This window comes from Camelina sativa, chromosome 3 (genome assembly GCF_030686135.1).
Source record: "Camelina sativa cultivar CO46 ecotype springtype chromosome 3, ASM3068613v1".
Lineage (NCBI taxonomy): Eukaryota > Viridiplantae > Streptophyta > Magnoliopsida > Brassicales > Brassicaceae > Camelina > Camelina sativa.
In genome coordinates, this window is record NC_141882.1 from 14,820,347 (window position 1) to 14,848,170 (window position 27,824).

At 34.8% G+C, this 27,824-nt stretch overlaps 4 protein-coding genes, 4 non-coding genes and 3 pseudogenes across 9 annotated transcripts; 7 read left to right on the forward strand and 4 right to left on the reverse strand.

Moving 5' to 3' along the window:
• Positions 1-93: 93 nt before the first annotated feature.
• On the forward strand, positions 94-3,556 carry LOC104777270 (putative FBD-associated F-box protein At1g32375; annotated as a pseudogene). The gene is made up of 5 exons (XR_015594666.1): positions 94-818; positions 2,469-2,712; positions 2,795-2,929; positions 3,028-3,307; positions 3,498-3,556. The product of XR_015594666.1 is annotated as a putative FBD-associated F-box protein At1g32375 (transcript).
• A 1,341-nt stretch (positions 3,557-4,897) lies between these two features.
• LOC104777271 (ribose-phosphate pyrophosphokinase 2, chloroplastic-like) lies at positions 4,898-8,313 on the forward strand. Its single transcript, XM_010501485.3, has 8 exons — positions 4,898-5,342; positions 5,774-5,947; positions 6,042-6,290; positions 6,401-6,544; positions 6,641-6,808; positions 6,910-6,979; positions 7,185-7,266; positions 7,369-8,313. Exons 1-8 carry the CDS (start codon positions 5,211-5,213, stop codon positions 7,547-7,549), a joined length of 1,200 nt encoding a protein of 399 aa, XP_010499787.1. The 5' UTR covers positions 4,898-5,210; the 3' UTR covers positions 7,550-8,313.
• A 288-nt stretch (positions 8,314-8,601) lies between these two features.
• LOC147946945 (small nucleolar RNA U61) lies at positions 8,602-8,691 on the forward strand. The gene has a single exon (XR_015595835.1). It is a non-coding gene; the product is annotated as a small nucleolar RNA U61 (small nucleolar RNA).
• Positions 8,692-8,747: 56 nt separating this feature from the next.
• On the forward strand, positions 8,748-8,836 carry LOC147946946 (small nucleolar RNA snoR14). The gene has a single exon (XR_015595731.1). It is a non-coding gene; the product is annotated as a small nucleolar RNA snoR14 (small nucleolar RNA).
• A 64-nt stretch (positions 8,837-8,900) lies between these two features.
• Positions 8,901-8,997, forward strand: LOC147946947 (small nucleolar RNA Z101). The gene has a single exon (XR_015595707.1). It is a non-coding gene; the product is annotated as a small nucleolar RNA Z101 (small nucleolar RNA).
• A 97-nt stretch (positions 8,998-9,094) lies between these two features.
• On the forward strand, positions 9,095-9,227 carry LOC147946948 (small nucleolar RNA snoR86). The gene has a single exon (XR_015595586.1). It is a non-coding gene; the product is annotated as a small nucleolar RNA snoR86 (small nucleolar RNA).
• Positions 9,228-11,281: 2,054 nt separating this feature from the next.
• Positions 11,282-14,191, reverse strand: LOC147946949 (uncharacterized; annotated as a pseudogene).
• Position 14,192: 1 nt separating this feature from the next.
• On the reverse strand, positions 14,193-15,052 carry LOC147946950 (uncharacterized). Its single transcript, XM_087507305.1, has 2 exons — positions 14,256-15,052; positions 14,193-14,202 (listed from the first exon to the last, which is right to left on the reverse strand). The coding sequence occupies exons 1-2, from the start codon at positions 15,050-15,052 to the stop codon at positions 14,193-14,195; spliced, it is 807 nt and encodes a 268-aa protein (XP_087363431.1).
• Positions 15,053-15,331: 279 nt separating this feature from the next.
• On the reverse strand, positions 15,332-16,923 carry LOC147946951 (uncharacterized; annotated as a pseudogene).
• A 5,526-nt stretch (positions 16,924-22,449) lies between these two features.
• Positions 22,450-22,914, forward strand: LOC147946952 (uncharacterized). Its single transcript, XM_087507306.1, has one exon. The coding sequence runs from the start codon at positions 22,450-22,452 to the stop codon at positions 22,912-22,914; it is 465 nt and encodes a 154-aa protein (XP_087363432.1).
• A 2,318-nt stretch (positions 22,915-25,232) lies between these two features.
• LOC104777272 (tobamovirus multiplication protein 2A) lies at positions 25,233-27,662 on the reverse strand. The gene is made up of 7 exons (XM_010501487.3): positions 27,383-27,662; positions 26,783-27,066; positions 26,595-26,694; positions 26,323-26,403; positions 26,091-26,195; positions 25,681-25,890; positions 25,233-25,583 (listed from the first exon to the last, which is right to left on the reverse strand). The coding sequence occupies exons 2-7, from the start codon at positions 27,007-27,009 to the stop codon at positions 25,476-25,478; spliced, it is 831 nt and encodes a 276-aa protein (XP_010499789.1). The 5' UTR covers positions 27,010-27,066; positions 27,383-27,662; the 3' UTR covers positions 25,233-25,475.
• Positions 27,663-27,824: the final 162 nt, after the last annotated feature.

Consider the following 27,824-nt stretch of genomic DNA (forward strand, 5'->3'; position numbering starts at 1 on the left):
TCGTTTGCTTCTTCTCTTTCTATTTATGGTTTGTGTATTTCATTAGGGTTTGCTCTGACCTTGCATCGTTGCTTGTGATTATTTGTAGACTTTCTTCAGTACAACACACGACCCATTGCTGTCGGTTTTCTTGGCTATTGCTCTGGCTTTCCTGTTTTAGCTTTGTGTTCTGTTCTTAGACAGCCAAATCTGTAGAAGCTGAAAGTTTGGGAATAGAAAGTGTGAATGGATATGTTAAGTCAGTTGCCTGAAGCGTTACTCTTGAGAATTATGTCTTCATTGCCTGCGAAAGATGTTGTGGCGACAATGGTTTTGTCGAAACAGTGGCAGTTTCTTTGGATGTTGGTGCCAAAGCTTGTGTATGATGATAGCTATCAAGATATTGAGTATGGAAGATTTTCACGGTTTGTAGACAGGTCATTGACTCTTCACGAGGCACCAGTTATAGATACTTTGCATTTAAAACTCGGTAAAACCACCTGTGGTACTGGAGACATTCGAGTGTGGCTTAAAACAGCAGATAAGCGTTGCTTGCGCGAGCTGATCATTAAGATTGATAGTAATAAGTCTTCAGTGGTACTGCCGATGAGCTTGTATACTTGTTGTAGAATGCTTGTTACTTTGAAGCTAAAGAACGCGGTTCTTGTGGATGTTACATCCTCGTTTTCGTTTCCATCCCTCAAGAAGTTGAGTCTAGTATCCATGAAGTATCCAGGTGATGAGCTGATCAAGACGTTTCTATCAAGTTGTCCTGTTCTTGAAGACTTGGTTGTGAAACGATGCCTAGATGACAATGTGACTATTTTCAATGTTAGAGTGTCTTCTCAATTTATTAGTCTTGTTTAATTGTGAGTTCGCCCTAACCACCCTCTCTCTGGCACAACCACCGAGGCATCCTCTCCCGGCGGCGTCGAGTCCGATCGGCGACGCTGGGTCACCGTTTTTTCATCTCTGCTGTTCCCTTGTTCTCTTTAGTCTGTTTGTTCCTCGTTTTGGCTTCATCGGAGAACTCTTGAGATTCCAGATCTCATCTCCGCCCATGCTCCAACTTCAACCCCCTCCCTCTCCTCCGCTTCCGGTGTCTCTCCTCTGTGAGCTTGCCCCATCGAGATCCCAGCCACCTGTTACCGTCTCTGAGAACTTTGATTGCCCCATTATCCTTGGTCCTGGTCTTTCTTACCGTCTCATCTCACTGTCAACCGCAACATCTCACCGCTCCTCGGATTTCGATCCCCTCACCAAGGCGTTTACTTGGATGCAGTTGGACGGGAGCTCTGTTTTGACGCCGGAGACGACGAAGAGTTCGACAAAGCAACCTTTATCCTCGGCATCCTCCTTTGTTCTCTTATTATTCCACTGGCCCAGGTTTATATCTCACTCTTATCTTGGAACCCTGGAGTTTAGTTTCCTTAGGAAAAACTGTGATTCATATCTGTCTTGGACGTCCCTTAGATCTGAGTATAACTTCATACCAAGTGCAAGTTGTTTTGTGTCAATTTACCCTGCTTGGTCAAGTCGAGTATCCCTCGGTAGCAGACAAATTGATGCACCTATTTGTCTTGAAAATTTATTTTGTCAAGGCCAGTCGTTTGGTTTGGTTTGGAGGATTGTTTGGTTGTGCCCTATTAGTATTCCTGAACCGCTAGTCGGACCTATGTTTTTGCCTGCATCCCTTGCACCTTTACCCTATCTATCACCAACATTTCGATTGCCTCAGTGCCAAAGTGTAACTAGGTTTGGTCTGCATTCCACTCTTCCCCACCCTAGCCAACAACTACTAAGCTCAAGGATTCCATTAGTTCGAAGACTGCTAGGGAACCTTAAGTCGTTTTTGTTGCTAGGTTGGCTTAAGAGTCTTCAAAAAACCATGTTACCAGCAACACTAAGGGTTGAACTTTCGGATGGAGAAATTTTGATGAAAATTGGCATTATGATCCCACCACCACGGGGTGAGGATTACCTCTGTTTCATCTGCCTCCTCCCTCTACCTAGCCTATTGATTATGCTCTCCAATCTGCAATTCATCCACTTCTTGAAGTCCACTCAGTCCAGCCTGAAGATTTGTGGCATTATGACCTCTACTCAAAGAAGTACAGGTTACCACAATCTCTTCAAGCACCTTTACCCTATCTTCAGAACATTATCCCCCAGTTCCCTTTGGAACAAACTTTTTAAAAGCTCCGCTGCTTATTTTGCAAGAGCCATTGTTGATCACTTGCTGATCCAGGAAGTTGCGGAGCATATCTTCAAAGGCACTTCCACCTTGGTCCCAACAGATCTTTCAAGTCCTGCTAGCCTCCCAAAGCCTTGCATTCTCTTGGAAAACTCATGGAGCCACTATCTATCTATGCTTTGTAACCTTATTAAGCTTTGTAACTTTTTAAATCTCTCCTTGTATGAACTATCCTCTTTGAGGCCCTAAGTTTTTAATGAAACTTGTTTGACAAAAAAAAAAAAAAAAAAAAAAGAGTGTCTTCTCTCAAGTTTTTAGTATTGCACAATAAAGGAGATCCCGATTTCGGGTTTGTGATAGATACTCCTTCTTTGGAGTGCTTGGACATTTTTGATAATAGCGGTGATTTTTGTGTTATTGAGAATAATATGACTAAGATTGTGAAGGCAAATGTTTGCTTTACTTATGCCAATGCTCAGCAGCTCATGGGGTCAATTTCTTCAGTCAAGCGTCTCTATCTATGTGTACCATTCTCAAAGGTAATATGATTTTAAACTACAAGTTAGGCTGTTTACTTGTTTCTATTCTTGTGTTATCAAATTACGTATTTTCTCTTTGCAGGATGCTAACCCTGTTGGTAGTGTCTTCCACTGTCTTGTAAGTTTAACGGTATGCACATGTGAGACAGAATGGATAAATCTACTTATGTGTATGCTCAGAGATTCCCCTAAATTACGAGCTCTCAAACTTATTCAGGTCTGCAGATCTAAACCTGAATTATTCAGTTTCTTTGATGATCAGCATATATTATTTCAGTACAATAGCAGTATGGTGACACTTTACTTCTATCTCAGGGCCATTCCCTTCGTCCTTCTGAACCACGGCCGTGCTGGAATGAACCGAGTGCAGTTCCTGAATGTCTGTTGACAAGTCTTGAAACTCTCGAATGGGTAAAATATGAAGCAACAGAAGAAGAGAAAGAATTAGCGGCATTCATCTTGAGAAATGGAAACTGTTTAAAGAGGGTAACTATCTCCTCTAAATCCACTGACCTCAAGGAAAAATATGAGTTTCTCAAGGAGTTGTCATTGTTGTCTAGGCGTTCACCTACATGTCAGATTGCATTCAACTGAAGTTTAGTCAAGTCATGTTCATTAGTCAAGTTGGTTTTGTGTTTGATCTGAATCTTGTAGATGTTAGAAGCGCTTAGTACTTGGTGTTTTCTCTTCTTAAAGAAACTCATGTTGCTCAAGTTTTAATCTTCTGACGTTAGATTGTGTTTTCTCATGTTCTTATAATCCTTTTTGAGTTCTTATCTTTTTAGCTCTGCTTCTCTCTGTATATTTCTTCGTCAATGCCAAGAATGACGCTTTCATAATTTAATCCTCATTATAATAATGTTACTTAAACTTGTTATTGAACTTGTTATCAAATTCTTTGTAAGGTTCGAATCAGGCAAATATGCTAATCACACTAGTTGAAATAGAGAGCTTTCAAACTCAAAAGCAATGAGCTATAAGTTATCATGTATCCTTTATCGGTGTTCCCTTGTTATAACTCTAAACCTAGTCGTTGAAATTTGTTTTCAAGTTCTTCGAAGGGGTCGAATTAAAGTATGATAATCACACTAGCTCTACTTACCTAAATGAGCTGTAAGTGCTGACGACACTATGCGTCAAGTGGAGGCTTTGAGTTAAGAGGTCAATGAACAAACACACGTGCGAAGGACTGTTAAAAATTTGTTAATGAATACAGACATTTTTGGGTCTTGTTTACCTATTAGTAGTACACTTATTAATGCTTTACTTTATATTTTCTCGAACAAGTAACAAGAATACAAGATTGTCATATACTCCCTTTGTTAATAATACAAATAATAATATGCTCAATTTAACGTGTCAAAAACAAGCCTTTCAGCCATCTCTACGATGTTTCGTAGTGTTCTTGAACAAGTCTTTTGTAAGTTGTAACCCTTTTTTTTTTGTTTAGTAGAAGAATCACATCTTCAGTTTTGATTTTTTTTGTTGACCTGTCCTTTTAAAAATGTGCACTTTCTCAATTGCTTCAGTGGACAATATTAATGATGTGACCCCATCTACTTGTCTAGCCCGCCGAAAAGAACCCAAAATACGAATGGTCTACTTGTTCCTTTCTCTTTTCTTTTTAGTAATTTTGTTACAATTAGTGATGGCTCGTGGAATCCTAAAAGTGGCATGAAAATTTCTTAGAAACACAAGTGGCATTCAGAGACGTATGAGATTCTATAGATATTTGTGTTTGTACTTGTCGATAAGAGTTGTTCAATTTATTTTACATTATTTCTATATTCTTCTTTCCTATAAATGGTATTTAAGAAAGAAAGAAAAGTTCAGCATGCAATCTTTAAGAAAATCAAAATAAAATTTTAACAAAATTACCATGTTGTGAGATATACAAGAATCTTTTTTTTTTATCAATATCAAATATGTATGACTATCCCATTAAATTTAAAATCAGTAACACCATTTGTATACAATTTCCAAGTTAAGATTTACTAAAATGTATTTTTACGAATATTTTAAAAAAATCCAGAGAAAACAAAAGAAAGGAAAAAAAACCTCAAAAATGGGAAACAATCTCTTTTTTTGACTCCTTTAATAATAATATAGACCCTACCTGACACGTAAGCTGAAAGCTACAAGCAGAAACGATTTTAGCCATCAACCAAAAACGACACCGTTATTTAACAATATTTGTATTTATTGAATTTATTTATAATAATATTTGTTTTGTGCAACAAAAAAGAAATTGAAAAATTCCAAAAATCGAGAAAGAGAGAAGACCATCCTCGCCGCACCGCTTGAGAGTCACTCCCCTCCCCGGAGGAGAACCAAATTCACCATTAGCTTCTTCTTCTCCTTCTTCTGTTCTCTCACTCCAAATTTTGAAACCCTAAAATCCTATTCTCCTTTGATTACTTCACGTCTCTATCGGAATTTTTAACGGCGAGGATTTTGACGTATTCAGGTGTTTCCGACGTCTTATTTTGTTTAACAATATGACGTCGTTGGCTCTGACTTCTCCTCCCGCCGTTAAGATTCCTTCGTCTTCTTCGTCTCTCTTCTCTCGTTCCTCGATTTTATTCAGGAACACTGAGTCTCGCTCCCGCATCTGCGTTTCTGGTTACACGGTGACTAGTTTTTTTTTATTTTCTCCCCTGTTAGTATATAAATTTGATATTCACGTTACGTTTCTTGTATCTGTTTTGAGTTATTTTTCGAAAATTGAAATAGTGTTTAGGTTGAATCTATATGCTTTGATCTGTGAGATATTGTGGATTGAGTGAGTTTTATTGGCATAATTACGTGAATATCTGTGTGTTGAACGCTTCATGAGCAGTTTTTTTATTTGTGGCTTGACTCTGTTCATGTATGTGACTCTGGAATTTTGGAATTAGTGTGTTGAATGCTGCATGGATGTGACTGTGGAAATTGGAAACTGTATATTAGTGTTTTGGTTAAGTTTGTGTTTGTAGAGAGAAGAGACTGTGAGGTTGGTTGAGATTTGTATTTTAACATTGTGAATTAGGTTTTTCATAATTCCTTTGTTTTTTTTTGTTAGAAATGCAATTTGCCCAAGGCGCTGAATGTTGGAAACGGGAACGCTCGTGCTCCCATCATCAATGAGACGACAATTCCAAAGTTCTTTGATTCTTCTCGGTTGGAGAAATCAGTCAGTAGAAACAATACCAAGCTCAAGTTGTTCTCTGGTACTGCTAATCCAGCTCTTTCTCAGGTAGTTTTTTTGTTTTTGTTTTTTGTCAAGTCTTTTAATCAAGTTGTCTTTTTGGTGAAGTATTTATTTGCTGAATCTCTGGAATTTTGTGAAGGAAATTGCTTGGTATATGGGTCTGGAACTTGGGAAGGTTAGCATAAAGAGATTTGCTGATGGAGAGATCTACGTTCAGCTGAAAGAGAGTGTTAGAGGTTGTGACGTGTTTTTGGTGCAGCCTACTTGTACTCCGACTAATGAGAATCTCATGGAGCTATTGATCATGGTTGATGCTTGCCGAAGAGCATCAGCTAAGAAAGTAACTGCTGTGATTCCGTATTTTGGATACGCAAGAGCTGATAGAAAGGTAGGTTCTTTTTTTGTGATATTCTGTTCAGGTTTTATTAGTCATCGTAATTGGTAAATGCAGTAATATATCTTGAAATTTCATCTTGTGTATTGTATTGATGCTTCTAGACACAAGGGCGTGAATCTATTGCTGCCAAACTGGTTGCAAACCTTATAACCGAAGCCGGTGCAGATCGGGTTCTTGCATGTGATCTTCATTCAGGACAGTCCATGGGTTATTTTGACATACCGGTGGATCATGTGTATTGCCAGGTACCTCATATTTCACAAGTTTGTTTTTTTGAGAGAGAAGCGTCTTCCTTTTTATGCAACCTTTGAAATCTTACCCAAATTCTGTGACTATTTCAGCCTGTGATACTTGATTACCTTGCTAGCAAGTCAATTTCCTCAGAGGATTTGGTAGTGGTATCTCCTGATGTTGGTGGAGTAGCCAGGGCACGTGCATTTGCTAAGAAATTATCTGATGCCCCACTCGCCATTGTCGATAAAAGGCGTCATGGTCACAATGTTGCTGAAGTAATATTTTAGCTTAACCTTCTCTTTTTCTTTTCTAAATTACTCAGTTTCTTGCCTTCAAGCAAGTTCCTCACATATTTTAATAATACTCTTTCCCACAGGTCATGAACTTAATTGGTGATGTTAGAGGGAAAGTGGCAGTAATGGTGGATGACATGATTGATACTGCTGGTTAGTTAAAACCTTGTGTAACTCTCAGTTTCTATATAAATGAATATGTTTGTTACCAACAAAAGAGTCCAACAACAATCTCTAAAAAGTAGTTTTCATATGCAGGCTTAATTCCATAGTCGAGATATTCCTATACAGAGAAGATTTCATTATTTGCAGACCAAAACACATCATAGCTAACAACCAGTTTTTTTATTGTTTGCAGGAACCATTGTGAAAGGAGCAGCTCTTTTACATGAGGAGGGTGCACGTGAGGTTTACGCTTGCTGCACGCACGCGGTTTTCAGGTTTGACCCATAACCTCGATTTCACCACGCTTTTACTCCCTTTTTTTTTTAGATAAACATCTGATGAGAGACTATTCGCTTGAAATGAATCAAATCCGACAGCCCCCCTGCGATAGAGCGGTTATCAAGCGGTTTGCTGCAAGAAGTGATAGTGACGAACACATTACCGGTAGCGGAGAAGAATTACTTCCCGCAGTTAACGATTTTATCGGTGGCTAATCTTCTGGGTGAGACCATTTGGCGTGTCCATGATGATAGCTCCGTTAGTAGCATTTTCCTTTGATACTTGTTTTTTTTTATGTTCGGTTTAGGATCCGTTTACCCAACACTTTTTTTTTTGTTCTACTTCTTCTTCTTCACAGTTTCTACTTTATTTTTTTTTTTTAGAAAAAACGGAATACATCTTAGGCCCAAAATAAAAAAAAGGCACAGGCCCAACAGGAAGAAACATACCTTCTCCTGTTGAGAAAAAAACATACCTGCTATAACCACCTTAAACAAGTGGACTCTTCCCTACCATGAACATCCCATAAGAAAAAACAAAGACAAAGAGGAAACGACATAACAAGCATATTAGTTTTGAAAAATGCCAAACCAAGTGATGAGAAGAGAATCGCCTTGAGGACTAAGTATGCTTCCTGCTCTCTGAATCCTTGAGAAAGGCTCCAGGTGGCTCCTTATGATTACTTTAATCTCTTCAATGACTGTGGTGTATGTCCTAGAGTTTGCTGTGTGCAGCCTTAATTTTGGTTCCTTCCATAGTAGATAGATTGAAGCCTGGAAGGCCAATCTTATAATAGTCGCGACGTTTTTATCTTGGGACACAATTTCTACTTTCTTCTAGTCTAACCATGTTTTGCATCTCTGTCTGACCCGAATATCTCATCACTTGGTTGAGTTGTAGCTTTTTCTTCTTTTTAGTTTAGAGTTGTTATCAATAATATTAAAAAAAAATTCAAACTTTGAATAATTATTCAAAACAATTAAACATTATTTCTCATGATTTATTGAGAAATTTCTATAATAATTTCCACAATTGATGTATAATTAAACAAATTTTGTATATACAACTAAACCACTCACCTTGAATAGGCCCAAAAATTTGGCCCATCAGATGTTAAAACATTTATTGAATTAGAAATTTAGAATGGATGGATTGGTTAAAATAAAAATGGTCAGAAGATTAGGGTTTCTTAAGCTACCACCCTGTCTTGGCATATAAATAGTCTTTTACATGGCCGCTTGAAACAGATAAGTGTTTCTTCGTTTTCTCTCCTCTGGTCCTCTCTCTAGTTTCATTAGTTTTAATTTGTGTGTTCAATTCTTGTCGTAGTATAGCTGTGAAGAATAAAACCGTGTGCCAGAGATGAAGTTAAATCCTTCATCGCTGACGGCAAACACAACCCTCTAAGAAGTTCTGAGCTTTTTGTTTTTTTTTTGTTTTTTATAACAATTTTGATTTTATTAGGGGTTTAGGGGAGTCGAAGTGATGATAAAGAATTCACAGTCTGTCAATCCACTGACAACATTTGAGTGATGTTATTGTGATATCTCGACAGGTTCTGATCGACTCTCTATGTTTGTTTTTTTAGATTTAAAACTGTTTTTTTCTTTTGAGTTAATTGGATTTTGAGAGGGGGCAGATGATGAACAATAATGAAACAAATGGGTAATTTGCGACTGATTATTACATTGATGTGAAATTTTCACCTTGGAGAACTGATGTCCCAATCATCTTCTAGATTTTGCTAATTTATGAATTAGTTAGTTAGGGGGTGGGGGGTTGATTAGTTTTTGAAAAATAGAAGAAAAGAAAAGCCAATTAGCAGAGCAAGGGCGTCTAGTTAAAATGGCGTGAATTGCCTTGAAGGTTGGCGATAACAAGTCTAATTGCGATTCTCCGTGCCTATCAAACTTAGCTTTTTCGGTATTGATAATGGCCTCGAACAAGTCGCTACACTTCCTTTTTCCTTCTAAGACTTTTTTTGTTCTATCTTTTATCATTAATTGACGAACAAAGAATCCGGTTAGGAGATTCGATTACGTGAACCATTAATTTCAGATCACAATTTACTTGAATACATACATAACCCAAAAAAGGCTCCTACAAAATGACATCAGCTGAGATTTTTGGAACGAGAATTGTCGAAGCTTTGGATCCAAATAAATTTATTAAAAAAATAGTTTTTTTTGGGTTAAATTAAATTGCAATCGAGATAAAAGCACTATTAAACCAATTTGGACCAATTTAGAACAACGGTTATTTGGATAAATCGCAACCAAGTTGAGCACATTTTTGTAAACCGTGTATAGCATCAATACTGACCCGGTTCGTCAATGAATTTCAAATGATCACAACATGCCAAGTAACTTTGAAGTGAAGGCCAGCCATTCCTTCATTCCTTTGCTAATGTGTAGTATTGATGCTCATTTAAAATATTGTTGTTCATAAATATTGTCCTTCGTTCCAGCCATTCGTCAATAAATATTGTTGTTCATTTATCATCTAAGTAACATATCAACTAGGACCTACCCGCGCTACAGCGCGGGGGAATATTTACGAATAATAACAGTTTTTAACGAATTGAAATATGTATCAACCATTTTATAAGTTTTGTAGGCATTGCAAATTGAGATGAAAAAACAAAGAGATATAAAGAAATAAAGAGATACAATGTTAAATCTCTTTAATTAGAGAAATAAAGAGATATACCACATATCTCAGTGTATGCTTCGTTGTCGATGCGTTCTCTCTAGTCAAGTTCTATTCCAAATAAAATAACCTCAAAAGATTTAAAGAAAACAAATCAGAAAGTTAAATAACATGAAAACAAATCATAAAAGTTTTGAAAAATGAGTGCTAGAGTTTACGTGGGTATGTGAATGATTTAATTTGATTATTAATTATCTATTTATAGGCTAAGAAGGGTCGGTTAAATTTTATCACAATTTAGGTTTAATAAAATCAGATTTTTTAAAGATCTTTTTGGAAATTGAAATTAAGGCAATGCGAATATATGTGTATCAACTGTTTAGATTGTATTGATGAGATGCAGAATATCTTACCGAATTAATTATGTTTATAGGATTTTAAGGTAACAAATTAAAAGTATTCCCTAAAATATAGGTTAGCTAGTTAATTTTAAATTCAGCATACGTTTTTCGCATCAATGATATATTTTCAGTCAATTTAATACCCTACATTAATTAGAGAATTATTTGAAAATAAACTTATTTCTCATTAAAAAAACTCATTTTAATGGACTGGAATATGCAATATGCTAAATTTTAAAGGAAAAATAAATATTTTATATAATATATAGTATGTAATTATGTATATACTATAATTTTCAATTAGCATACTTTTGTTAAGAAATCTTCTTAAGTCTAAAGTAAATGATGAGATGTTAATATTCAATAATACTATTAAATTAGATTTCTATAAATATCTCAAAATCTATACCAAATATGTTTACATTAGAAATAATATCTCAAATTTAATAATTTTGTTTTTAAGGTAACAACAAGTATGAACGATTTTCATAAATATTGACTAATTATTATTTTTATAATTATTTTCATAATTATTGTTTCCAAAAATATAGAATTTTGGACTAACAGATTTTGGAAACTTCTTTTAGATGCTAAATGTTAATTAAATTAATAAAAGGAAAATTTAAAAATCCTAATTTGAATTTTGACATATTCCACCTTCCACATTTGGGGTTTTTTTTTCTAAATTTGAAGTTATTTGCTCCACAATATTTGGTAATTAGGATTCTATTAGTTGTTTATTGTTTTTTTTAATTCATTAAGATCTTTTTTTTTTTGTCAACTGGTTTTATATTGATAATATAGGTTATAACTTCCCTTTTTTACAAAAACATCTACATCCTTAAGACCAACGATACACCCTACATCTTATCCAAACAGTCCTCTCTGTTTCTACAAACAGACACAGTTAAACATCAATTTCTACCTATACCAAAATAATGGCTAATCCTACTCCAACCATTTAAAACTTAAGTTCAATCAGAGGATTGTCTTGTGTCTTCAGCAAAAAGTACCTCAACCACTCCGGTTGCCCCATCGCCACATACGATTGGAGTCTACAATCTTGAGTGACACTTTGTGCTATCATAAGTGCTCCTCTGTTTGAAAATGAGTTTTCCAAAAAGAATTTACTATCCTTGAACCTCCCCTTAGTCTGCTAACCTCATTTGATTGGTATCGAAATGAAGGCCATAATGCAGGCTTTGTAACCACCTTTACCAAAAGCTGATCCTGCAATCCAAAAACCACATTCTCTATCCGATGGCTTCTCATACTTTCCATAGCCCACAATAGCCCTTTAAGCTGAGCTTCTTGCTTATCCTAGACCACTGCCATAGCTCTTCTACTATGCAACAACACCCTTCCATCGTGGTCCCTTAGGACCCACGCACAACCCAGCAAACGATTTCTAGCCGACCAAGAGAGTCCTATATTACATTTCAGCCAATCTCTTGTCGGTCTTTTCCACCCTGGTTTCTTTGAAATTTGTCTCGGTTCTCTTCCTCTTGGGACTTCCCCTTCCCCATGAGCTTCAACTTCTTCCTCCTCATCTGATTCCTGTTGAGCGTCAACCCACTCCTTCCAGTCTTCCTTACTTTTAGTGATCGTTTCCTGCGGAGAGAAATTTGTTCCTTCAAAAGCCACCAGATTTTGATTCTTCCAGATTCTCCACATCACCCAAGGGAACGTTTTTTTAACTCCTCCGGCCACCGAGAGTTCTTCATATTCAGTAAGAAGTATTGAATATTTGAAAAAACCGACCCATTGTGAAACCCTAGCTCTGGGGATGGGATCCCCGATAACGCCCACAACTGGCGAGATAAAGAACAAGAAAATAAAACATGATTGATCGTTTCTTCTTCTCCACCACAGGTTTGACAAGAGTTTTCAATCCTCAACCCTCTCCCACACAGAGCGTCTGCGACCGGTAGAGCTCCACACATCACCTTCCAAAGAAAGACCTTAATCTTTGGGTCCGTCTGTATTCCCCATACTTGCTCTTTTAATGGGTTTGTTGAAGGCTGCACATTTGCTTCCTCTCTTATCGATGGGTTTAATGATTGAGAAGCCAACCAATACGCAGACTTAACAGAGAAGTCTCCACTTTTGTTGTACTTCCAAGTATAGAAATCCTCTATCTCAGGGACTGGTTTTATCCTTTTGATTCTCTCAATATCAAGTTGTAGAAAATGATAGGCCAGAGCTTCTGCATCCCATGTTCGAGTATCCCTGTCTATCAATTCAGAGATTCTGAGATCTGGGTTAAAGACATTGTTTCTTCTCCAAGGGGGCCTCAATCCATCATCATCAACCCAACTATCTAACCAGACTCTGAATGTTTTCCCATTCCCAATATTTTTAGTTAACCCTTGTACCAAAAGATCTCTCCCAAACAAAATACTTTTCCACACATAAGATGGTCTTGCTCCCAATGTCGCATTTAAAAATTCTGTATTCGGAAAATACCTGCTTTTCATGACTTGCGCAAATAAACTCCCTGGGGCCTGCAGTAGTCTCCAAGCTTGTTTAGCCAATAGAGCCTGGTTAAAGGTATGGACATCTCTGAATCCCATTCCCCCTCTATCTTTTGGAAGGCACAACTTTTCCCAACTGATCCAATGTATCTTCTTTGCTTGTTCTGCATTACTCCACCAAAACTCTGCCATAACACTAGTTATGTTTTCACAAGTTTTCTTGGGTAGTTTGAAGCAGGACATAGCGAACACCGACATTGAAAGAGCCACCGATTTAAGTAACACATCCTTCCCCGCTTGCGATAAGAGCTTTGAGAACCAACCCGAGGTCTTTGACTTAACTCTATCCCTTAGATAGTTCATCAGTTCGATCTTTGATCCGCTAAAGCATTCTGGGAGTCCTAAATACGTACCAACACCACCTTCTTTCAGAATTCCCATCTTTTCTTGAATACTTTTCTTGGTCATAGGGCAGACTTTGGATCCAAAGGTGATCGACAATTTATTCAAATTTATTGACTGCCCTGTAGCCGCTCCATACTTGCTCAACGTCTCCATGAGAAAGCCTGCCTGAACCAAATCTGCTTTGCACATGAATAAACTGTCATCCGCGAATAGCAAATGATGGACCTCCAGACCTTCCTCGATAAATCTGATTCCCTGGATCTTTTCTTCTCTTTGTCCCTTGTTTAAGAGATGAGTCAAACCCTCAGTACAAAGGACAAAGAGGAACGGCAAAAGCGGGTCTCCTTGCCTTAAACCTCTCTGCGGATGGATCATACCAAAGGGTTGATCGTTGATAAGCACAGAAAAGGTAACTGTCGTCACACACTTCATTATCCAATCTATCCACCTTACATGAAACCCCATCGCTGTCAACATTGCCCTCAAATAGCTCCACTCCAGTCTATCGTACGCTTTAGACATGTCTGTCTTCACCGCCATAAACTGTGAGGAAATCTCTGAATTCACCTTTAGACAATGAACTGATTCATGAGCCACTAGGATGTTATCCGTTATCAACCTCTCTGACACAAAAGCGGACTGATTGATTGAAACTATGTGCGGGAGAATCTCTTGCATCCTGTTCACCAAGATCTTCGAGATAGTCTTGTATAGTACCGAACATAAGCTTATTGGTCTTAGATCACTCATTTAATTCGGATGATGAACTTTTGGGATCAAACACAGGTGAGTATAATTCCACTCTACAGGAAATCTTCCCGTTTCAAAAAACCTTTTGATCTCTTGTGTAAACTCTTTACCCACTATCTGCCAATTTTCTGGAAGAACAAGGCGGACATACCATCTGGACCCGGAGCCTTTGAGGCATCAATGGAAAATACTGTTTCTCTGATCTCATCTGATGACACGGTAGCTATCAGTTTATCATTCATCTCAGTCGACACTGTTGAAGGAAACTCATCAAACCACACCTGGAAACTCTGGGGATTGGAGGACTTGAAAAGATTATTAAAATAATCTTCTGCCACGTCTCCCTTTGCAGCTTCAGATCTTTTAAGGACCCCTTGAGCATCTTTCAACTGATCAATCCTTTTTCTAGCTCTATTCCCCTTCACTGAGCCATGGAAATATTTCAAATTTCTATTGCCCGCTCTCAGCCATTTGTGTCGACTGCGTAGTCTCCAATATTTTTCCTCTGCTCTATAAGCTTTTGCAAGTTCTCGTTTGAGGATGTGTACCTGATGCAAGTTTGGCCATCTTTCTGATTGAACTCTCTCCAAAGCCATCTCACACTGGTGTATCTTGTCTCTGGAATTCACATAATTTTCCTTTTTCCAAGCACTTAAAGCTTTTCTGCAATCTCTGAGCCTTTGCGACACTAAAACACCTTCTCCATTTAAACCTAGCTTCCAAGCCTTTTCAATGGCTTTCTTAACCGCTTTGTTATTCAGAAACCTCCTGTCAAATCGAAACTGGCCCCTATGCTTCTCTTGAGACTCCATCAACTTGACCAAAACTGGGCGATGATCTGAGCCTCTCATATCCATAAAAGCTTGATTAGCCGCTGGAAAACTAAGGAACCAGTCTTTATTTCCAAAAGCCTTGTCCAATCTGCTCTGAATCCAATGATCCCCTCTTCCACCTCCCCAAGTAAACTTATTTCCACTACTAGCTATTTCCTCCATACCACACGCTTCAAGCATCTCAGCAAAAGGTTTGAAGGTATTATCTTCTCTTCTAGGGCCTCCAATCTTTTCCCCATTATGCAAAATAGCATTGAAGTCCCCTATCATGCACCATCTGTCCCTTCGACCCACTCAAAACCTACTCAGCCTCTCCCACACCGTCCTACTACTACTAAAATCCGGATCCCCATATACACATGAAAGAAAGAAATTTGATGCCCCAAACTGTACTTGAGCATCTATAATATTTTTATCTTCACACAAAATATTTAACTGTACACTGCTTTTCCACAGGAGGGCCAAACCACCACATTTACCTATAGGATCCACTGTGAGGAGTCTATCATAACCCAATATACACTGTAAATCTACCAACTTGTCTCGACACTACATAGTCTCCATCAAGAACAGAATCTCAGGGCAATGCTTTTTACGCAAATCCTTGAGACGAGGAATCACCAAGTCTTGAGACCGTCCCAAGCCTTGGCAATTCCAGCTCAATATACTCATTACGCTTTGGGCGATCCCCCCATTTGGGATCACCTTAGGAGGATTAAGCTTTAACAATATTGCAGTGCTTGTTTGTCCACCGTCTGCTTTCCTCTTTTCATTCGCATACCGAGTTAGATCCAAATGAGGCTGTTGGGAAACTCCTGGTTGAGTGTTATCCTTGGTTTTTGGTTTTCTGAGGCGAGTCGGAGGTCTACTCCTTGATTTACCTTTTTTGGTTTAGAGCCGGAAGAACCAGCTTCACTGAAGCCAGTCATAAAACCCGTAACTCTGTCCTGAAAAGGTTGAGACAACGCCAAGAAGTCACCAAAAGAATCTGGATCCTGCTGGAAACCACTCAAGCCAATACCTCTGCCGACCTCACTATTCTGACCTGGCACTGAGAACACCTGGGAGTCCAAGTCCATACCCCTTTCTCTCTGTGCAACACTCTCCATCCCTTCATAGCCGAAAACTAATCCCTTATCCTTGTTAACATCTAAATGAACCACGGGAGGAGGCTCCAATCTCAGGACTGTCTTCTTTGCTATCGGATCTTTTTCTACTTCTCTCACAGATTTTCTGATACGATCAGCTTTGATCTGTCTATCCTCATTATTATTCGCCATTAAATACTGCATCATCCCTTCCAGCACATCATTGGCAATCCTTTGTCTTCCTGTAGAGGGATCAATCCCTACCTGATCTTCTCTGAAAACCCCATACAATGGATCAAATTCCTTTAAAAACAAAGCTTTTGGAATCTTTACAGGACCCTTCCCAGACTTTTTCAGTTCTGCTTCCTGATCCAACTTACGGATCAGAAAAGGAAAAACATCTTTATCATGGGTGAGTCTTTGACATTCAAAACAACGTTTCTGAACTCTCTCATATTGGAACCTTATCACCTTAGAACCTCCCCGCGGCAAAGTTAGTTCCTTTGATCTTCTGAGCGGGCGTGAAACATCGAACAGAACCTTGACTCTAACAAACTCCTGAATTTGAGGTTTCTCTGGATCAAAAGCTACTTCCTTAACTTCTCCTATCAGCTCTCCCAAAGCAGTAATAGCTGTCGTCGCGTAATAATTGACCGGGATGTTCCAGATTTGAACCCAAATTGGCATTCTCTGAAGATAGTTCGCCGGCGGATTCTTGTACCATCTATCTACTGCTATAGACCAATCATTGTACGTATGGGCTCCCTTTGCTAAAATCTCCAACAGATCGTGTTCAGAGTCGAAGATGAATTGGAATCTTTCATTTGATAAAGCAACTCCTCTCATTCTTCCCGGTTTTTGCCACTTCCTTGGCATATCTCTAATCAAATTCTTCATCGGTTGACACGGAGGATTTAACGTACGCCCAATCAAACTCAAAAAATTTCTTTCCACTGATAGAAGTTCTGGCAGATCTGGCATTTCGAACGGCACTTCTTCTACAACTTCCTCTAATGACATAGCCATCAAAGCTTTATCCATAGCGGAAGACATCTTTGCAACTCAAATAAAGAAAACCAAACTTTGCAGATGAACTTTGAACAAACCCTAAAAACGAGATCGAAATCAAGCTAAAAGACCAACAAAGAACGATAATCAGGGTGAAAGCGGCTAAAAGGGAAATGTTTTCCAGTCGAAAGTTCTATTCTCTAACCTAGTGAAAGACACTACCAGAGAAAGAAGATCCTAAGCCCAAAAGAGGATAGTCTTTTATTTGTTTTTATTTTAATTCATTAAGGTCAATATCAAGTTTATTTGTAATATGATTGATACAATTAGACGTGTCCTAGTGGTAAAGCCTCGTTTGCCGTACGGCGTTATCCTCAGTTCGACGTTTAACCTGCTGCTTTTTTTTTATGTAAATTAATTATTAAATAGCCATCGTCTTCTTCTTTTAAGATCTGATTTTGCAAAAATCACAACATCAAACATCAACTGATGACTTGATCATGTCACGATTTCTGCAATGAACAATTTTTTTATAAGTTACAAACTAAAGCATTACATCATTTTCTATTTTTTTCCCCTCGACATCATCACCGTTCCGGTGAGTCACCACCTGCATTCACCTTCTCCGATGTCGTATTGGAACAGTGAAGAGTCGTGAGGGAGAAAACAATTCTCCATGAAATTTTGAGATTTTGTTCAGTTTTTTTTCAAATCACAACAAAACAAAACCGATGTCAATGACGCGGATCTTTCCTACCCAGATCCAACATTCTCGATCTTGGGTTATTTTCCAGAATTGATCCCATAGAGATATCCAATTTAATGATTTCGGGTTATTTTAAAATAAAACTCGACCCATTAACCTTAAATGTCTTATTTAACCTTAATGAATTGTTATCTAGTAAATGTCATTGGGGGCATTTTCGTCTGAAATAGAAGTTGTACTTCTCTTTTACTAATATAGGGATACAAGAAAACTAAAATGTGTTTTTGTAATGCTGGAAAACTATTAAAACTAGCATGTGTTAAAATGTGTTTCTGTAAAGTTGGAAAACTAATAAAACTAAAATGTGTTTCTGTAATGCTGGAGAAACCTGGAGCTAACATATCATTTAAAACAGGTAAAAAAAAATATAAGAATTAATAAAACCCAAAACATATTCAATTGTTCATCTAATAATAATCATTTTCTTTTTCTTCTATTTTACGTGTACACATGTGAAACATAATACAACTTTAGTCATTTGAAAAGCGATTAAACAGTCTTGTTTTTATATAAAGATTGAAGAAATTCTTTTAATCAAGTTATTTCTCGATTTTATGCAAGAGTTATGTTGGATGATAGCAATTCAAAATTCTCCAAAAAAAATAGAAATATAAATATATCCGTAAATTTTTACAGAATTATCAATTGGATTGTAAATTTGTAAATTTTGTAGCTACAAGGTTACATATCAGATAAAGAAATATTGTTGTAAAAATAATATAAAGAAAATGGTTCCACCGATGCTGCTGCTTTCAAGCAAAACGCATATATCCCTTAATTCTATTGTTTGTTTTTCTATGTGAGAAATTGGCTAAAAGAAATTTCTAAATTCGGTACAAACTTTTCTTTATCATGAATATTATATATAGAATTAGAGGAAAACTCTAATGTTGATTTTGGGAAAAACCTTTGTTATGTTTTGGTTGATCAACTCAAATAATCTGAAAATTGTCTCAAGTATATTCGGCTCAGCAAATTACGTTTGAGGCTGTCACCTTAGAATACTATGATAGTATGAACTATCTGATTTTTGTTTCCATCTTATGTGTATATATACTTATATGGTTTCTTTTATGTGTTTCTAATTTGATTTGATGGTTTTAGAACTTTGATGAGTTCATGGAACTTGATATTTTCTTCATTAAAGGACACAAAGTTCTTTAAACATATTGGTTACTTATTATTTGTAATCTAACATCATTTTAGCAGTTTATTTTATTCTAAACAACAATTTGCACTATGTGCAGAGTAAAATAACTATTAAATAATTTTACTGTAATTTATATATACAAAATCTATAATATTTCTATGTAAAATTATTATTTGGGATCTAAATTTTATTTGTGTAGTATATATTTTCAGTTTTATTTGAATATATAAAATTTTTGTACAATAACTAAGATTTAACATATGGTAATTATTGCAATTTGAATTTTATATTATCTCACCATATGAATCAAGATTCCTTAAAATTTTATGAAAATGTAACTAGGTAATACAATTAAGTTATAAAGAAAATAAAATAAATAAATTTTGGGTTTAAGTGATACAATTAAGTTATAAACAAAATTAAAAAAAAAATAATTTTTGGGTGTCATTTTAAAAAAAAATACAACGGTATATTGGGTGTCATTTTAAAAAAAAATATAATGGTATGTAAATAGAAATACTAATGAAAAATTGAGGACAATTAAAAATATCATTTCTCGAGCTTTGTAAGCGCAACATGTCATATTTTTTTGTTTATAAAGTAATCTCTCAATCGTGATTGGAGGATAAACTCTCTTTTTAAAGCACCCAAGCATACATAAACTAGAGTAAATCAGTTACGTATTATCAAAAAAAATTCTCCTTTTCACAGTGATGATTGTAGTGTTTGAATTTTGGCGTGTGAATACACTAATATATCTAATATATCTCCCATAACAAGTAATAGGAGAAAATAAATACACTAATATATACACCACAAAATATATAAAATAACATCTCTTGAAATCACGCGGGTCTAACCTAGTCTTGTTAAAAACAATACCATGAAGTGGTGCATTCAAATTTTCTGTAGAATCAGCTCGACATATTTTACATTAATTTTCATGTAAATATATTTTAGGCTATATTGAACTCATCATATTAGATATATATATATATATATATATACATATATATATTATATATATATATATATGTAATCTAAATTAAAATCAAACTGTGTGAAAGCACAAGAAACATTCAAGAAAAATTATATAAGTTTATCTTTATATAACTTAGTGCAAATTTATGTAACATTTCACTACATACATTTCACTATATAACTTAGTGCAAATTATTCATTTTGTATTTTTTCTCTCTTAATTATGACACATACAGCTCTATATTTCAGAGACTAAAATGATACATAAATTACAAAATTAAGATAATCGGATCATATTTTACAAGAACGGCTTAATTTTTATTTAGGTAATTCAACAAACCTATTTTGTTTTTAGGAAATGATGTTTAGCCGTTTAGTTATATATATGATAACTCTTCAAACACCTCATCATGCCTAATTTATTATTTTTATTTAAAAATAATAAAAATAATTAAATCATTCATTAACTCTTCATTATTTATATAAATTTTGATATATGACTTATTAATTGCATATATTACTTAAAATAAATAGAAACATAATTTAATTTTAATTTTATAAAAGTATAAACATAACATGATATGCTAATAGAATTCATTTCTTATATATATATATATATATGTGTGTAAGACTAGAAAATGAGTTTTAGTTAACTTTATTGGTTACTTTTTTAAAAAAATATATAAATTCTAAATCAATATTTTTTTTCTTTTTACTTCCAAAATTTTAAAGGTATCAATATAATTACTTTATTTTTGTATTTTTAGATAATTAATCAAAAATGAGCATCAAACTATCAATTAATAAGAAAACTTAAAAAATGGGATAAATTGTTGAAAAAAATCTCTAATGGTTTTTATTTATCAGTGATTATGCCTTTTATATTTACAGATAACATCATATAATCTAATTTTAAATCATTAAGTTAAAAAAATCAAGTTTATCATTAAATAAAAAATGTCAAACGATTTATTCTCCAAACACATCAGCTATTTTACGATACAAGTTGATATCAATATTGTGTATACTTCTGTCGGGAATGGTAGGTGTCGTTGTTTCATTATACGGGATTGATCCTAATCGAGATTTAGTTTCTTTTGTCGGTCATTCGCTATCGGTGTAAAACTGGCCTCCGGTTTTATACACATACTTCCAAACAAAACCGAAAGTCTTACATTGGAGATGACTCGTTGTGGGGTGATTTTATAATTACGGGAGTCGTAGCCTCAATCATAACATTAAATGATTGAGGCTATGGCTTTGTCTCATTTTACTAGATCTCAATCATGTAAACTTCCAAATTCAAACTTTGATTTTTCTTTTAATATATTGCATACTCACAATAACATGTATTTTTATTCTCCTATACATGCATTTTTTTCTTAAAAAAATAATAAGATTTACTTACAATAAAAAATTATAGGATTTACTACTAATATTATTATTTTATTGAAAATAGCTTTCTCAAATTTATTCTTAATATTTCTAACTACTATTTTTGTGTGATGTTCATAATAAGTTTATTTTTATTATATATATTTCATTTCAAGCAACCCTCCACTTTTTGTTTAATATATACATATTTTAATTTTTTGACCACTTCTTAATATTATCCTCTTTTTTGGGTATACCTTTTTTTAATCAAAGTTCACGGTTTTTGAATTTTGAAAATGATCCATAATATAGATTATTCAAACTATTTTAATTATTTATGTTATGTTATAACTCTAAATAATAGTTTAATCGGTAACATGAAATTTAATTTAACTATCAGACAGAATCTCATGTTTTAAATATTTTTTTTTATTATAATGTAATTCCAAATATTATACACCAAATCCTTCTATTCTTTTGTTGGTAACATGAATTTATAATATAACTCTAAACATGAATAACTTCTTATTTTGATTTAAAACCAAAATACTTAGCTCATTTATTATATGTTATGATCGAAATATTTAATTTTATATTAAGAACATTTTATTTATATTTTGATTTTACTATGTTGTATTTTTTCATTTATTTTTTTTCTTTATATTTTTCTTACAATAGTAATACTTATCAATTCGCGAATTTTAATTTTAATATAATAAGTATTATTATTGTAACAAAATATTATCATTAAAAATCTTTCTTTATATTTTTGTTACAATAGTAATACTTATCAATGATAATGTTTTACCAGAAAGATTTGTATTATGTTTAAACCATAATACCACAATCCACCATGCTACTAGAGAACGTCATTTCCAATAGTTGGGGTTTTAGATTATGGGACACACAACAATTAGCATCATTAGTCCAACAGCCAGAAGTAGTACTCATCAAAAACATTTACCTCTCCCAAGAGGAACAAGTTGATAAACTAGTTTGGAATTATACCCGATCGGGTGATTACACCGTTAAATCCGGATATTGGTTTACCACACACTATCCTTTTGATCCCGGAGAAGCGCCAAACAGACCACATGGCTCAGTGGAATTAAAGAACAAAATTTGGAAACTAACACTCCTTCCAAAAATAAAACATTTCCTATAGCGCATTGTATCACGAGCTATTCCGACCAGGACAAGACTACGAACGAGAGGTATGAATATTAATCCGTTGTGTCCAAGATGTCACCGAACAGAGGAAACCATCCATCATGCATTGTTTTCATGTCCTTTCGCACAAATGGTCTGGAGATTCTCAACAACATCTTCTATTAATATCAATAATTTACCAGTGAATACTGAGGATGTAATCACTCAACTTATATCTTACTCTTCCAAAACTGATAATGTTTTTGACTCTATCATGCCATTCATTTTGCTATGGCGTATCTGGAAAGCGAGGAATAATCAGGTGTTTAATAACTTTCGTGAGAGTGTGTCTAAAACTATCTTACAAACACGATCTGATACAAAGGAATGGATTAAACATATAACACCGGTGATAAAACACAATGGTCTCAAAACGAACAACGATAGTTGGTTACCTCCACAACAACCATACCTAAAATGTAATTTTGATGCAAGTTATGACTTAAACAATCATCAGGCAATAAGTGGTTGGATCACCGCTAGAAGCGGAAACAAAGAGCCTTCTAGTTGCATTACAACAAGCTTGGATAAGGAGATACCGTTCGGTGGTTTTTGAAGGTGACTGCCAAGTTTTGATCAGTGGACAAACCTCGAATGCTTCTTTAACAATCTGGTCTTCTCAATTCCAACAAATTTCATATGTTTTCACTAAGAGAGAATGTAATAGAGTAGCACATATTTTAGCTAAATTTGGCTGTACTGATATAGAATACCATACTGACTCTATATTTGTGCCAAATTGGCTAATTAACACTCTCTGTAACGATTTACCATAATCAATATATATCATTTGTGAAAAAAAAAGATTTGTTACAATAATAATACTTATCAATCATTCTTCAGAATTTGACGAATGTAAATTGTATATTTTCTGTACAAGTGTATTTTGTTGAATGGATATTTGATTTCGATATTTAAAGTGACTGTTAAACTAAAATAGTAATAGTTATTATTGTGTGTATTACGTATGGAAAATATTACAACTGTTGACTAATATTTGAAAAAATTAAGTTTTGTTTCATGACTATCAAAAAATTTACATAGGAGATGAGATTGATTATTTGAAAAAAATCAATATTAATATTTTTGAAGTATTGTATATTTTGGGTTCTACCTTTAAGTTATCATCTTTCTTAAAAAAATTATTTACAGCATTAATACATACAAAATTGCACTAAAAACAATAAATGAAATAAAGTAAATCAACAAAATATACCTACATGCTTGCTAAAATCTCTCTATAAAATCAATAAGGTTGCTAAAAAACATATATAAACGGATTTTCGCTTAAAATATTGATACCTTCTCTCTAAATAAGTGATGTAATCAATAAGTTTTTTAAAATCTCTATATGATATCTCTAATCAATAAGCTTATTAAATTTGACAACACTTATATAGATACAATTTTAGTTTTTCATCCATTTAACAATTAATATTTTCAACCAATTTCTTAACTTTTTAAAAAGAAATACATTGAATTTTTTTATCTCTTTTTTGGTAACGTAATATAATTCCACAAAACATGTTTGAATAAAATTTATTTTTCACATTCTCAAAAAACCCACAACATACAACCTAAATTATAAATAATTAAAAAATATAGGCCGTTGTACACCGTAGATTAAAATCAAGTTTTTAAATAATAACTATAAAAAATGTTTAAGATTACTTTGATTTCCATTGAACTTGTTAATGGAACTTGATATGATCCAAAAACACTTTACTCGTCAAGCAATGCATAATATTCAACCGTGATAATGACTTCAATTGGTAACACGCATAATTGCATAATAATGTTTTCTAACGCGATTATGCAAGAAGTTTACCAATCAAAAAAATTTGCATAATCGCATTATAAAAAAATTATTTATATATTAAAAATATAATATTTTACTATTCTGCAAAATGTATATAATTTACATATTTTTCATTATTCTCCATGATCAACTCGTAGTACGGAGTATATAATAAATCCAATCATAAGAGTTTTTTTCTCCTCAAACTTCTTTTTACATTTTTAATAAGGTACAATACATGTGAAGTTTACTTTAACAGTAATGAGCATTTCAGAGAACAACACCTTAGGTCTCTTGTAGCACCGAAGCGGCACAAAACGGCATGTGGTTGACTTGTTGTAACTCAGTCTATGCCTCTATGGATTTACAGAAAATAAACATTGTTCGAACTCACTAGTCACTAAGATGTGATTATAAACATAAAACTCCTTGTAACATTTCTTTGTAAAAACGTTTAGTTGTTTACCCATCTCTAATCGTTGGTTTCCCACATTTACGTATCTTGTGTAGAAACCTCAGGGAAGAGTGTAATTTGCAAGTTGAATAATCAAGATAAGTAATTACTTTTATGTAATCGATTACTTGGAACCCACACAATAAACCTAAGAACTCTTGATGTATCCCAATCGAACATCAACTGCTGCACAAAACAGAAGTTCTACACAACTGCTGCATAACCTCTCGTATCCACAAAACTCAATAACCCAATAACAACATTTTACAGTTACTATTTCAAAGCTTCGAATTCGAATCACAGTTTCCATCAAAGAGGATGGAGAAAATAAAAGCATAACCTAGAGGCATAGCAAAGGTTTTTTAATCAGGACAGAGTAGTGATGCAATTGCAGAGAAGCTGCCATCTGAGGATCTCTGAGCAGAGCAAACCTTATGTATCTTCATACCCAACTTTATCATATGGATGTTACAGTTTATAAAATTGGACCTAATCTGCCTTATTGGCTATGGTTTTGTAATGTATAACATGCGAGATTCCTAAGGTATGAAATAGAAAGAACGTGGAACATGAAGCGATTGAATTTCATATATAATAAGAAACATATGACTGAATCAGCAGAAACTGGGAACCAAAATGAATATTAATAATGGTAAATCCTTACAAAGACTACACAGACACAACAAATGAGTTTTGAGACCGTGACTAGGTTGATTAGAGATCTCAGATGCTAAGAGTCATCATCAACCCAGAAACAAGAACCCTAATTTAACTGATATGATACTCTTGATTTGTTACACACAGGAAAAAGTAAAACACATGAAAAGAGAATTGACTGAAATTTTCAAGACTTTTAAAACTGGACTCACATTATGGTGCATCGGCCCTTTTCTTCGTTTGGTTGCGCTGGCATTTGCTGGAACCGATGTGACTCAGAGGGATTGTATGTGAACTCAGATGTGTCAAGCCCATACTGTTACCAACAAAAAGAAACACCATCAATGAATCTAGGGTATCATGTTAATGCTTATTTTTCTTCTTATTGCAGCAAAACATAATACTCATGTTACCTTTTCCCTCATACGTGCACTCCAAGGGTCACTGCGGCTCGGGCGTTGGTCCAAAGTAGGAGCAACTGGGACACCGGTGACAGGGGCAGCTTGACGGTTGATGAATGGCTGTCTGATTTGTTGCCTTGGAGCAATAAACTCATCATCACTGTCATACTCTGGTGGTGAATTAGCTGACCTAACCATAAGGGCAAGCAAGAAAAGCAAAGCCTGCAAGATAAACAAGACAGCATTAAGAGTTTTTATAGGTAAATCATACAACAGTCTACAAGCACTTCCCAGGGATAATTTGATTTTTCAAGATAGTTTACTGACAAGTTAAACTCATCGGTGTTTCACCTTAATCTTTATAACTCAAAAAACGAGAAGAGAAGAAATTATCAAAAGTTCTTAAAGTTGCCTGCTCTTACCTCAAAAACAACAGCTCCTAGAGCTACCCATCTTACAATCATCCAATTCTCTCTCAGGAAGTTATATATTGTCTCGAAGTTTCCAGTCCTGTCTGAAGGAATTTCCTAGAAAAACAATTATACAAAATGGTTAGATATGTACTTGAATAGTCTATCATGTCTGGTTATATAATCCGAACAGGCAATCTAGGCGAAGAGAAAAATAAACAAGAAAAAAAAAAAGACAACTCACCTCTCTCCAGCTGTGGTCGAAGAATATAAATGCTGCAGCTCCAAGCTCCACCAAGATCAATAAGATCAGAAGCAGAGAGTACTATTCTCAATTAAGGAAATAGAACATTTTATCATCACAAGGATATAAGTTAGGGTATGATATAACTAGATTTCAAGGCATCAGAACTATAACACAACAAGGTTTTAATAATATAATTCCACAAGTCCTTATCTAAAACGAAATGATGGATAAGAAAGAAAAAAAAGAAGCAAATTCAGCAATCAGGATACACAAGATAAGCAGCAGACGCTCCTCGAACAAGTACCAACGCAGCCACAGCAAGAAATAACAAAGAGAGCCACGCCAATACCAATGAACAAGTATATAAACCTGCAAGTTACATGATGAGAACAAAAACATAAGAACACAAGATACTAAGCTAGTAAAAGACAATAACCAGTAGGGGACAAAAACATACCATGCTTTTGGAAGATTGTCAAAGACATTAGAAGAAAGTGTCACAGCCATAAGCATCGGCCTCCCAAATGAGATGTAACTTTGATCATCGAATGTAACGGAGTTATCTGTAGCCCTCTTGTACTCAACAAACAAGTAGATACCGTAACCAATCATGCCAAGTCCAACAACAGCCAGAAGGAAGTTGAGTAACTTCAACAAACACTCCAAACAACCTCTACAAGCCATTTTCTCTTTTTTTTTTTTTTCCGGTTCACTCAAGCTTTTCTCTTTTAATTCATTAGTCTGAAGTAATTATCCAAAAACACACAAAAAAAAATAAATAAAAGATCAATTAATTGTGCCCCAAATTCAATTGACTATTACATGAAACAAGCCGAGATATACCAAATCTAATATTCTCTAATCGACATAAGAAATGAACAAAAATCACAGGGAGTTAATCTAATCTAAGCTTGGAATGGGTTTTATGATTCCACGAATTCAGTAAATCAACAACAACAACAAAAGAAAAATCATAAGAACGAATGAGTTCAGATCGAGCCTCGAGGTGAACAAAATCCAAAATTAAGCGATCGAAGCAAAGAGAATGAAAACTTACGGAGAATTGTTTTCAGATGATTCTTCGATCTTCGCGCGATGACTGAATTTTTTGTTGGGTTCTTGTCGTCGAGAGAGAGGAGGAAGGGGATGATGAAATCGAAGGACGGGAACTTTTTTTTTAATTTTTAACTTTTTTTTTGGTTTGGAGTTTTTGCTGTAATACTGATGCCAGCTGGCAATTTAAAAATATGAAGAAGGACTAACAAAATAAAAAGAGAAAGGCCATTTTATGCTTCTTCTCTTTTTGTTTTGCAGAAGCCCAACTACATCTCTACTACGTGTCGCTGAGTTACAACTTACAACAAATACACAAATTATTTTTTTCCTTTCTGTCGGCAATTTAAAATTAGTTTTCTGTGGAATGGAATGTACTATATATTATAGAAAGTGTCCTAAAAACGCATAATTTTTTTTGTTTAAAGTTTTACTAAATAACCTGT